This window comes from Tamandua tetradactyla, chromosome 5 (genome assembly GCF_023851605.1).
Source record: "Tamandua tetradactyla isolate mTamTet1 chromosome 5, mTamTet1.pri, whole genome shotgun sequence".
Lineage (NCBI taxonomy): Eukaryota > Metazoa > Chordata > Mammalia > Pilosa > Myrmecophagidae > Tamandua > Tamandua tetradactyla.
The window spans coordinates 114,580,258-114,593,045 of NC_135331.1; the positions used below are offsets into that span (position 1 = coordinate 114,580,258).

General features: G+C 34.8%; 1 protein-coding gene across 1 annotated transcript in view; it reads right to left on the bottom strand.

The window, feature by feature from the left end:
• Nucleotides 1–12,788, bottom strand: part of BMP5 (bone morphogenetic protein 5) — a 122,997-nt gene that overhangs the window by 37,112 nt on the left and 73,097 nt on the right. Inside the window, exon 3 of the mRNA XM_077162120.1 lies at nucleotides 9,362–9,510. Within this exon, the coding sequence (XP_077018235.1) occupies nucleotides 9,362–9,510 (149 nt within the window). The remainder of the gene's footprint in view (nucleotides 1–9,361; nucleotides 9,511–12,788) is intronic.

The window sequence follows — 12,788 nt, forward strand, 5'->3', positions numbered from 1 at the left end:
GCTGGTGAACCTCCTCGACAGCGAGAGTTTTCTAAAGTTAAAGGACCCACAGCACCTTTTACTGGTGGGACCCGCAGACAAACATGTGCCATGAGCGCCACCTACTGGGCAGGATAAGAAAAACAGATCCCAGAGATTTCACAGAAAAATCTTTCAACCTGTTGGGTCCAACACCCAGGGAAATCTGACTAAATGCCCATACGCCAGCAGAAGATAACGGATCACGCTCAAAAAATTGAAAATATGGCCCAGTCAAAGGAACAAACCAATAGTTCAAATGAGATACAGGAGCTGAGACAACTAATGCTGAATATACGAACAGAAATGGAAAACCTCTTCAAAAATGAAATCGATAAATTGAGGGAGGACATGAAGAAGACATGGGCTGAACAAAAAGAAGAAATAGAAAAACTGAAAAAACAAATCACAGAACTTATGGAAGTGAAGGATAAAGTAGAAAAGATGGAAAAAACAATGGATACCTACAATGATAGATTTAAAGAGACAGAAGATAGAATTAGTGATTTGGAGGATGGAACATCTGAATTCCAAAAAGAAACAGAAACTATCGGGAAAAGAAGGGAAAAATTTGAACAGGGTATCAGGGAACTCAAGGACAATATGAAGCGCACAAATATACGTGTTGTGGGTGTCCCAGAAGGAGAAGAGAAGGGAAAAGGAGGAGAAAAACTAATGGAAGAAATTATCACTGAAAACTTCCCAACTCTTATCAAGTGGAAGGCAGAGCTTGCAGGTGATGAACTTGGATATTAGGCAGAAGAGATTTCCAAACCAAGTAAGGAATGTACCACCTGGTTTCTCCTTGTAGTTTATGGTAAAATGTGAGAGGAAAGGAAGAAACCAAGAACTGAACTCTTATGTAAAAGGAACCAGCAATTGATAATTTGGAAAATCCTTAGCCTATCCAGATAGCATACTCTGAGATGAAGGCCAGAAGCTACTCTATCCGGGCCCTCCCTGAGCTCTCAGGACATAAGTTTCCAGAGAATTGGGGCTTTCTGTGCAGGTATAGCTAAACTATCCTTCAATAAGGAAATCAGGCTTATGTAAAAGCACTGCCATCTTGGACTGAAAGAGATAGAGAAAGGATGAATTGAAGGGAAAATTACTTCAATGGCAGAAACTGGAAGCTGCGATCTGGATCAAAGAGATCTCCTCTGGCAAGGAGGGAGGGCAAATCCATTCATGTGGAAAGGGTAGGACCACCCCAAGGCCTGGAAATGGTGGGCTGAGTCAGGGAGGTTTTGACCACCACCCCAATGCTCACAGAAGGTGGTGTCTATTTCTAGGTGTTCAGAGAAGAATTCAGTCACCACCCTAATGCTTGGAGAAGGTGGAGCCTATACCCCAGTTTTCAGGCAGAGTGAGGCTGCTATTCCAGTGCTTGGACAGTCTGGGGCCTAGGCCCCAGAATTCAGGGAGACCAGGGTTATTGCCACAGAGCTTGGAGAAGGTAAGGCTGCTTCTCAGCAGGCCTACAGGACAAAGCACCAATACACTGATCATTCTCAGACCTTGCAATCTAATGGAGTTAGCCCTACTAGGTTTCCGACTTACTTAGGACACATGGCCTCTGTTTTCTTTCTAATTTATCCCTTCTGGAATGAGAATGCAATCCTGTGCCTGTCCCATAATTGTATTTTTGAAGAAGATAACTTGTTTTCTAGGTTTTATAGGTCCACAGAAGGAGTTAAAATTTTGTCCCAATATGGACCACACCCACACTGATTTCAATTAGACTTTCTACTAAGATTTGATACTAAAATAATTTAAGGCTTTGGGGATATTGGAATGGGTGAATGTATTTTGCATGTGGTAAAACATGTCTTTGGGGGGCCCTGAGGGTGGTCTGTGGTAGGCTGAATTATATACCCCAACAAACATGTGTTCTTAATCTTAATCTGCAACCCTGTGGGAGTGAACCCATTATAAACAGGGCCCTTTGAAGATGTTGTTTGTAGATAAAGTGTGGACAACTAAAGCAGGGCAGCCTTAATCCAGATTACTGGAGGCCTTAAAAAGAGAACCCAGAAGTCACAGAAGCTAGAAAGAAGACATTGCTAAGTAACAGGAGGCAAGCCAAGGAACCCCAAAGACTGCCAGCAGCAGGGGCTAGAATGCTTGACTCTGTAGAAAGTAAGCATTGATATCTTTATTTTGGATTTCTTCTAGGCTGAAAATTGTGGACCAATAAATTCTTGTTGTATTAGCCAACCCACTTGTTCTAGTTTGCAAGCTGCTGGAATGAGATATAGAAGAAACAGAGCAAGTTTACAGTTCTAAGACTGTGAAAATGTCCAAATTAAGGCACCAACAAGAGATTACTTTCATTCAAGAAAGGCTAATGAAGTTTGGGGTTTCTCTCAATGGGGAGAACACGCGGTGACATCTGTTAGCTTTCTTTCTTGGCTTCTTGTTTCCTGACGCTTCCCTGGGGGTGTTTTCCTTCTTCATCTCCACATGTTTCTGACTGCATGGATTCAGTTAATTCTGGTGGCTCTCAAACTTTTTCCAAAATAGTTCTTTCATAAATGGCTCCAGTAAGCAACCCCACCTTGAATGGGTGGAGCCACATCTCCATGGAAGTCATCTAATCAAAGGTTACCACCCACAATTGGGTAGGTCACATCTCCATGGAAATAATAAAGAAGATTCCACCCAGAAATATTGAATGAAGATTAAAGGACATGGCTTTTCTGGGGTACATAATAGCATCAGACTGACACACCATAGTATGATATTTTACATTATAAGCGACTGGAATGTGATATGCCAGAAATGGAACAGCTTTTAAAATGGGGAATTTAATAAGTTGGAAGTTTACAGTTCTAAGGCTATAAAAATGTCCAAACTAAGACATTCAGGGAAAGATACCTTAATTCAAGGAAGGCGGATGGGTCTACAACAGCTTTGTCACTGGATAGTCACATGACTGGTATCTGCTGGTCCCTTACTTGTGGGCTCCATTGCTTTTAGCCTCTATTCCTGTGGGGACTCCTCACTTTGCTGCTCAAGGGCTGGATTTCATCTCTTGGCTTCCCTTGGCTCTCTCCAGGTTCTGGCTTGCTTAGCATCTCATGGCAACGCCTGCTGGGCTCCAAGCATCTCCAAACATGTGTCTCAGTTCTCCAAGCATCAGCATTTGTGTCAGCTCTGGGCTTTGAAGTTCCTGATGGCTCTCTCTCTCTGTCAGCTCTGTCATTTCTTCAAAATATTTCCCCTTTTAAAGGACTCTAGTAAACTCATCAAGACCCACCTTGAGTGGGTAGAGTCAAATCTCCATCTAATCAAAAGGTCACACCCACATTTGGGTGTGTGATAATCTAATCAAAAGTATCCAATCTGCAGTATTGAATCAGGATAAAAAGAAACAGCTGCTCCCACAATATTGGATCAGGATTAAAAATGGCTTTTCTTGGGCACATGTAGTGATTGTCATGGAAGCCTTATAAAATAAGATAGCTTCATATCCTAGATTAGAATATATTTAAAAGTTCCTACCAACAACAATTTCCTCACCCAAAAATATTAGACATGAGCCTAATAGCATAATCATTTATACATGGTGCTGCCAACTCAAAATTTGAAGAACATTCACCAATAATCTTATCTTTATTTTGTGGACTACCAGTTGTGAATTTATCCAAAACTCCTGTAAATCATCTGTTAAAACCTCCATGATAAAGAACAGGTTCAAAGTTAAAGGAGCGCGACCTAGAACCAATGTAAGTGAAAGACTTTGTGCAATCTCTGGTTCAAGCCTGCATACCTTCATTCTTGCCCTACCATATGCAAGATACTGCCACCTGATATAATGTAACCCTGCCCTTTTAAATTAACTCCTACTGCATTCATTTTATTGAAGCTATGTCTAAAACTTAAATATTTTATCAGAGCCATATTTGAATTTAGTTTTCTTAATGATTTCCTCTTAGAATGTATATTTCCAGGATGGAGATTTCTATTCTATTTATCTATCCTAGCTATTTAAACTAAACACCAAAAAAAGCAACATTATCTATAACAATAACTATAAATTATTTAATTTTATTTAAGCATCCAATTATAACTGAATTTAATCTGATACTATGGAATTTATTTCTTGAAATTGAGGTACAAAATTTAAAATATCTGACTTTGGACCTGAATTTGCACCTTGCAATAGTTGAAAATTATGCCACTATGTTGTTCAAAGAAAAAGGGCTTTCAAAGGTTTATTTAAAGGATAAAACAGCAAAACAACATTTTGAAAACTTGTATACAAATGAATCGGAAACAATGTACCAGATGGAATTTTCCTTGACATATAACAGAGTTTGATTAGAAAGGAGGAAAGTCATTGACAAAATTCATTCTAAATGATCTAAATGTATGATCTAAAATGTTCAAAAATACAGGTTTTTTTAAAAAAGACATTCTAATGAACCCAAAATATTATCTTTGTTTTTCCTTCTCTAAATTATTCTATGAACCCAGTTTTTAAAAAAAGAACTGATTTACTGCAAAGATTTAGACTACTTAAAGCATCAAACAATGGAAAATTAAAGTGTTTTTGGGAAAAAACTCATCATAAAAGCTAAATTAAATTGCTGTCTAATTGACTCTTTTCATATGTTTGTAAGGAGGGAAAAAAAATACCATAGATTTATTGACAATGACAATAAATGTAACAAATCAGATAATTAATATAACTATAATTTAGGGAACCAAAACTCATCCAAAATATCATTAAACCATGAGAGAGGCCTAAACCTACACACTTTTGCTATTAAACACAAAGATAATAGCTACTTTATCATAAAAGTTTATTAGCCACCTGATAGAGGGCTTAAGATGCTTGATTTTACATAATTTGGATTTAATAACTTGCCTAGAATCTCTAGATTTTTCTTGAATTCCCACCTGGCTGACCCAGCTTTTTTATTTGCTTGCTCGTAAGTTTGCTGCATTTTGCAGAAAAAAACATATAGAACTCAGTGAATGATTATTCATCTTGGAAAAAAGTCAATAGAGCATCTTTTAACTCTCCTGTCAAATCCATGTCACAAACTAACATATTTCCACAGACTCTCTGAGGGGAATCATACTGCTACTTTGATTTCCACATTTTGATTTCCAAAATATATTAGGCCTCTTCACTACTTTTTCTTTGTAAGGGTAGGATTAACCATACTTGACAATATATATATCACTGATTCTCTCCTCACCTTATGATTGAAAATATTTTAATTACTGTACTGTGGTTTGCACGGCAAAATTCTGCCCCCTGTGTTACACCAAACTGATTTGGTTAATAATCACCAAAAACTGAGTTTTTAATGTTTTCTTAAGAGTATCTTATATTCATTGGCAAGTGGCCCGTGATCATTTCAAGAGATGTTTTGAACAGCTACAGAATTGTGCCAAGCATCGAGTGTACAACTGTGAACAAGATATACACATCCCATGACCTCATGAAATTGAAATTCATTTAAATGCATAATCATTGTGATTTACTATGATTGATTAAAGTAGCAACCCTAGTTCTTGTATGACTTGTGATCAAACTACAAGAATATATTATACTTGAGTGAGAAGTTACATACTTAAGTTCTTTCTATGATTTATTTCCAAATAACTTCCCTAATAGCATCTTCAAGAATATTCAATATATGAAAGTTTTTCTAGCCACTCAAGGTATTCCGTTTTTCCACAACATAACCATGCCATTTTGTCATCTATGCCTTTACTCACTTTGTTTCTTCATCCAGAAATGAATTCTCCCCTCCTCTTCTCCCCATCCCTACTCACGCCCATTTCTTGAATTCCCACCTGGTTGACCCAGCTTAAAAGCCACCTCCACGTAGCTCCTTTGGCTCTGCCCTATTTGGACTTAACCAACCAATCATGTTCTGTCTTCCCACAGTCTCTTGATTATATCACTATTTTTTACATTTAGGGCACTTTATTATTTCCATAACAAATGAGTAAATAAATGGACAACAGTAAATAAATGAATTTGAAAGTAGACTCTCCTATCATCATTCTTTCATTACTTCCAATTCCTTTTTCTGAGAAGTAAATATCAGAATCCATTATTGCACATAAAAGATGATTCATCTGTTCTGGCCAAAGCTACGTCACCTTGAGAAACCAGCAGCAACAATGTGTGAAGCTGTATTTCGCTGAGATATCTGGTTATCCATAATTGTAGCTAAATAAAATACATATATTCTTCATGAGGTTACAGTGAATCAAATTGAGGTATCAGGAATGTCACTGGCAATCCCAAGGTCAAACAGGCTTCATGGCAGGTTGAAATCTATTTTAAGTATAGCTTAAGTGCGTAACACCAGTTAGCCTGTTAATTAAATATTCAAATTAACTATTTGAATATTTTCCTTTTAGACAACATTAGATAGTCAGAGAAAAACAACAAAAGGCTGTTTATCTCAAACTTAATCCTTAAATGAAATAAATTGGAAAATTTTGAAAAGAGTAAAAGATTGGTTTATTTTTGGCTCAAAAAAAGAGATCAATAGTACAACAGTAATTTATAGTAAAACTACCCCTAAAATAGAATAAATAAATCAGAGAGAGAGAGAGAGAGAGAGAGAGAGAGAGAGAGGAAAAGCAAACTATAGAGTAGTTCTTGGAGAGAAAAAGATAAAGGGAAAAGACAAGTTAAATTGTATAGATAGTGAAAGAAAGAGAAAACCAAGAGAAGTGAAGAATGGAAAAAAAACAGACAGAGAGAAAATTCAGAATTTTCATGTGGGGTGGGCAGTGAGGTTTGGGAATTAAAAGGAATCAAGCTGATCATATTTCATGGGTCTCTTGAATTGTTTAGTTAGACGTTTCAAGCACATCCCCAAGGAGAAGACTGAAAGTAGCACATACCACTAATTTAATTTTTCTTATTTGGGCCACATACCAGAGAAGAAATGATTGGTTCCCCAACAGAACTGATTTCCAACTCACATATCTGACCATAAATGTACAGTAGTTTAACATAGCACAAATTCTTGAAAGATTACTTAAGTATGTGCTTTCCTCAGTCTACATTTATAATTCTTGAACTCTGAGGAATTGTAATAATCTCAAAACCATAATTAGAAAATAACCTATACCTCAAAATATTTGCCTTGTTATTAAAGAATTTTAAACCTCAACAGTGGAATTAAATCTATAGAAAAATCTAAATTTGGGGGATGGAGGAAGGTGTAAAACTTTGCCTGCAATAATTTCAGTACACATTTTCCTTTTATAGTTCAATGTCTTAGGCACATGAAATTTTCAGCAGACCAACACTGTAATATACTTGATTTGTATATGTCAACCTCATTTCATATACACAATCCTTGGAATCACATTGATTGTGGTATAATCCTTATATTTTGAAACTGGTTATAGATAAATAATGCAATTGTGAAGTCCTATTGCTTACAGAAATGTATCTCTTTGAAATAGTCCCAAGACTGACAAAACTTCTGTTTAATTCTGTAGTTTGTTAAGTAAGGCTTTAGTACAATACAGCAAGGAAGAATGAATGAAACAATTTCAAGGGCTAAAATTTGTCTTGTCTGATTCTGTGAAAAAAAAAAAAGCAAGCAAAACTTAAATAAGAAATGTTGTCTTATTAACCATCCCCTTCAAAATTACCCTATCTAGGCTTGGCCCTAATATTTAGGAATTCTGGAGCAAGAGTGCAATTTAGGCCCACATGTGTATGTCTAAATATTTAAAAATTGCTAATCAATACAGTAAACTATTAAATATGTTATATTTTATCCTCCTTTCATGATGAATATTTATTTTTTCCTTTTAATGCAATTTTATTGTGATACATTATAGATTCACATACCATATAATCATACAAATTGTACAATCAGCGGTTCACAGTTTCATCATATATCTGTGCCTATGTTATTACAATCAATTTTTGAACATTTTCATTACTCCAAAAAAAGAAAAAAGAATAACATTTAAAAAGAACATTCAAAATATTCCATGCCTGCTGTCCCCATTATTTATTTTTATTTATTGTTTGTCTTTTTTCTTCTTACTCAACTGTCCAAACACTGGATAAATGGAGTGTCAGTCACAAGGTTTCACTGTCACACGGTCACACCGTAAAAGCTCTATGGTTGTATTAGTCAGGGTTCTCTAGAGAAACAGAACCAATGGGAGATATCTATAACGATGAATATATTTTTAATGACCTGGAAGTCCAGATTTTAATTTAGAATTTTGGGACTCTTTGGGTAACCAAAGGCAAACAATACTCTGAGTAAATTGGCCTTGACCTCCCTAGCCTCCTTGTCAATTGTGCCAAGGTCACTCTCACCTCAACATTGCAAATTTTGTTCCATTTTTCTGAAATGCTCCAACCAGAACCCTTACACTTCTTTTCCAAGTCATATTTCCCTTGTCTTTTAGATTGCAGGTCAAGTTCCCTTACTGTTTATATTTATAAGAATGGCATTCTGATATTCCATTGGACTGTTCTCGGTGTGTAGTGACATGCATTTATTAATATTATTGTGTTATTACTACCCTGCCTCACTTGACTACAAGTCTTCTAAAGACATGTCTGCATTTGCTCAATATTGTATATCCACATCTGGCCAAGTACACAATGCACAGTAGATGCTAAATGAATAATTGAGCATAAGAATTACTTTTGGAACTTCTAAAAGAAGTAGGATTTTCTATGGACCCCAACCACAGGTGATTCTGCATTGTCTTTGACATAGTGAGATGCCTTAAGACCTAACTTTCCATTGCCTTTTCTCTGTAGCTTTTCATCACTCTTTTGATCTATCCTTATTTTTTCTTTCCCCTTCTATTATCAATAGCACCTTCAACTGTTTCCGTTGCACAATTTTTTGGTATGCACTTATTTTTAGTCATTTTTTTTAAGATACAACTTGCTATTGTAATATTAGTTTTTCCTTTGGTGTACAGTACTATAACTGTTGACAAATTATATATTTGTGTAACTTCCACAACAATCAAAACATAGAATCCATAATATTTTTGTATCTAGCTTTCCTTTGATATATGTTATATTACAGTGATACTACTTATTTACATGCAGTTCTTCAACACTAGACTAAAAACTCCGTAAGTCAAGAATAATATCTATTTCATCTTTAGCCACTGACAAAGATAAGATAATGAATATTTGTTGGATAAACAACATGATAAATTATTGAACTAATTAATATATTGCACTGTCCTATAGAATGTTACCTTGCACATCACAATTACAAAATATGTATTCATTAAATCTCACAGAAAACAAAAACTCTCAATGTGTTAATAGAAGACCAAGAAATATATGAAATTCAGAACTTACCATCCCCTGTTTCTGCACAGAGCTGTAAGCCCAAATTGTTCTGTGGATTAATCACCCAATGATTGCTGGTTGCAGTGATATCAAAGACAAGCCAACCCACATCTAAGGCATCAGCATTTCTTGTGTCTAGCAAGAACAGATCTGCATCCCTAAGGAGAAAAAAAAAATTAAAAGTTTGAATGAAGATCATCATTTCCTATACTTAAGTGAAAACATTCCAAAGGACTCTTTAAAATAACAGGAGTTAATTAAGGAACAAGAGGAACAAGTGACTCAAGAGATGGAGTAATAAGATACAGAGCCTATTATTGCTGGCTCCTAACTCAAACCTGGTGCAGATTAGTAATATCTGAAAGTAATTTCCATTTCCCTGCTTTTCACTAGCTTTCACAAACAGCCATAGGAATCTTGATTTGATCCCTGGTCATCAGTGTTCCCTGAAATCACCATATTTAAGTCACCCTCTGTGGCAAGTTCGCAAAGGATTGAACAAAATAGAGCCAGAAATGAAGTAGCTGCTCCAGGTTGGAGGTATCGTAGACCCTTAAAGGAATGGAGCACAGCAGGGTGTGGTGCAAGCATCTGTTTCAGGAGAGTTAGCTAACAATTTCCATTTTTTATTATAATTTATTTTATGGGTGCCAAAGGCCAAGAGAAGATCACAGAATGTGCCATCAGAATAAGAGATAAATTCCATGAGCTGAGTGGCAGATTCTGCCCTGACTTGCTTTGTCAGCTTCTGCAGGTACAAGTTCCCTCAGGGCAGTAATGACTGTGAACAAAAATTTATACTCAAGGATAATCTCCACAGTGTTACTTGCATTAACTTTCATGAATATATATTTAATCCTTCATTTTAGCATTAAATTTATAAATGTATGAATAGTTTTTAGAATCCAGTTATTTTATTTATTATTTTCTTACCACAGCCACCCTCCGGGGCAAATGTTCGATATTCTAACATTTAATCTCTACAATGTTCTTTTCTTGTTCATGAAATTGAGGTTCAGATGGGTTAATTTTGAACCATTCGAACACCTTCAAGATGTAATAAAAGTAACAATAATGTACATTCTTATGAGCTTTTATACTGTGCTAAAACTATTTAGAGCATAGTATTTATCTATGGAAAATCAGAACAATGTCATAGCAAGCTAGGTTAAGCCTTTTCTTTTTCACTGCTTTTGCTATCTACTGACATCTTCAAAAATACTTCAAAGGTGGTTTAAAAATTGTGACAAAAAAATTTTGAATGGAACCAAATCATACACAAATATTACTTCTTTAAAGAAAAATTACTCCAGCAATAACTGTAAACTGAACTATTTTTAACAGAAATGAAGTAAAGTATTTGGACACTTAGAGTGGTGAAATTAAAAGTAAAGCCTACTTTTACAAAAGAAGTAAAATCCATTTGCATAGACGTATCTAAGCAAATACTTCAGTAACACACATTAAAAGGGAATAATTGTGCTTATTGGTATTAAAGCAAGTATCAACAATGAAATGAATTCAAAACCAAATAGATGGAATTATTTGTATTGATGGAAATAATTCATAATTACTAAACTTTGGATTTTTCTCTTTTAGATAGAATTTGAACATTTGTTCTGGTTATAAAATAGATAGCACTTTCTTATACAGCTATTTGGAAGTCATCAGGCAGTTGATAAATACAGAATCATATTTAACAGATAACGGATTTACAGCACCCAGGTATATTTATTGAATATAGAATATATATAGGTATATTAAATATAGCTCTGCAAAGGTGAAAAATAATATATATATGCATATATGTGAGAATATATATATGTGTGTACATAGACACATATGCACACACACAAACACATTTATATAATGTAATATAAACATTTTGCAGATCCTACTTTAATTTTTATCAGAGGTTTAAACATGCGTGGTCATATATGGGAAATTGACAAGCTTGGATATACTGATTTGCAGGGCTTTGCTTTTTCTGAAAGAGGGAAGACTATTGCATATATGCCTTGGTGAGTCTAAAACCATCAGAAATGTTCTTTACTAAGGAATGAGCAGTAGTAGCCAAAATTTAGCAAAATTTGAGTTACTACTATTCTTATAACTCATTTCAAAACAGAGATCAGGGGAATAGGAAAATTGAGGCTATATATCTAAGAACATGTTAATGAAAGAGCTAAAACATGATTTTACTGTCTGTAATATAAATTTTATAAATATATATTATTTTAGTATAAATATGAGATCAATATTAACATAAGTAACAGATAGTATCATAGAATAATCAAGGGTTTAGGGATTGGACAGAACTTGAACAATTAAGGAATTTCTCAGCCTCAGTTTCCCTATGATTAAATAATTCCTGCTGTCAAATGTTTTGTGAGAACCAAACGCAATGTAATGTGAACATCTACCTGGATGAGAGGCAAATTACAATTGAATCTTTATAAGATCTGTCATCTACCGAAGTCTCTAAACTGCTTAATTTTGAACTATGAAGTTTGGGAATGTATTATTTGGAGAAGCACATTATGTTTAAATGACCTCAGTCACTGTTCGTTTGGGATGCTTATAGATTTTAGCTGGCACAGTCAGTTATAAGAAGAAGGAAGAAGAGGAGGGAGAGGCAGAGAGGAAGGAGCAGAAAGGAAAAGAAATGAGAACAAGGAGGAGGGGAATAAAAGGAGAAGGCACAAAGAACTTTAGTAATTTTTACTGGGAATCTTGTCTCAAAAATCCAACTAACTATTGGTTTTCCCTTTATATCATCCTTTAAAAAAAGTTCTTATATAATCATAGAGTGGAGGTTGCATTGTAGTTACAACATTTATCTATCTAAATAAGCCTAAGAAAAACAAGCAGAAAAAAAAATGGGCAATTGTGCTTTTGAAAGCATAGATTTTCTAATGACAGTACCATGCACAGATTCAAAAACTGGTATTTTTCAAATGACACATAGGGATCTGAAGATGATGGGCTTTTAAAACTGGTTCATGATTCAACGTGTGGCTATAGTGGTAAAGACACGATGTCAAAGATGCATATGAAGTGTTTGAAGAAAGTTATCACATATATATCTTGAGACCTAAAACAAGAATATGACTATAATAATGGATAATTTTATATAACATGTAATTTAAAACATGTATGATAATTATATTAATAAACTATTATTTTTGGTGACTTTAACAACATCCTTTATATATCCATATCTACTCCCAAATTCAAGGGTATAGGTATTTAATTGATTTCTAATTTTTTTAATCTTTTAAAAAAAGATTTAAAAAAATTTTTTATGGGGTGTATCATTTTTATGATACATTTATGATACATTTTTATGATACCGACTCAGTGGTTCTCATAATCAGACATATACTGTATGTCATTTGGTGGTAGCATGCTATGTATGTACTGTCGGATAGTTGAA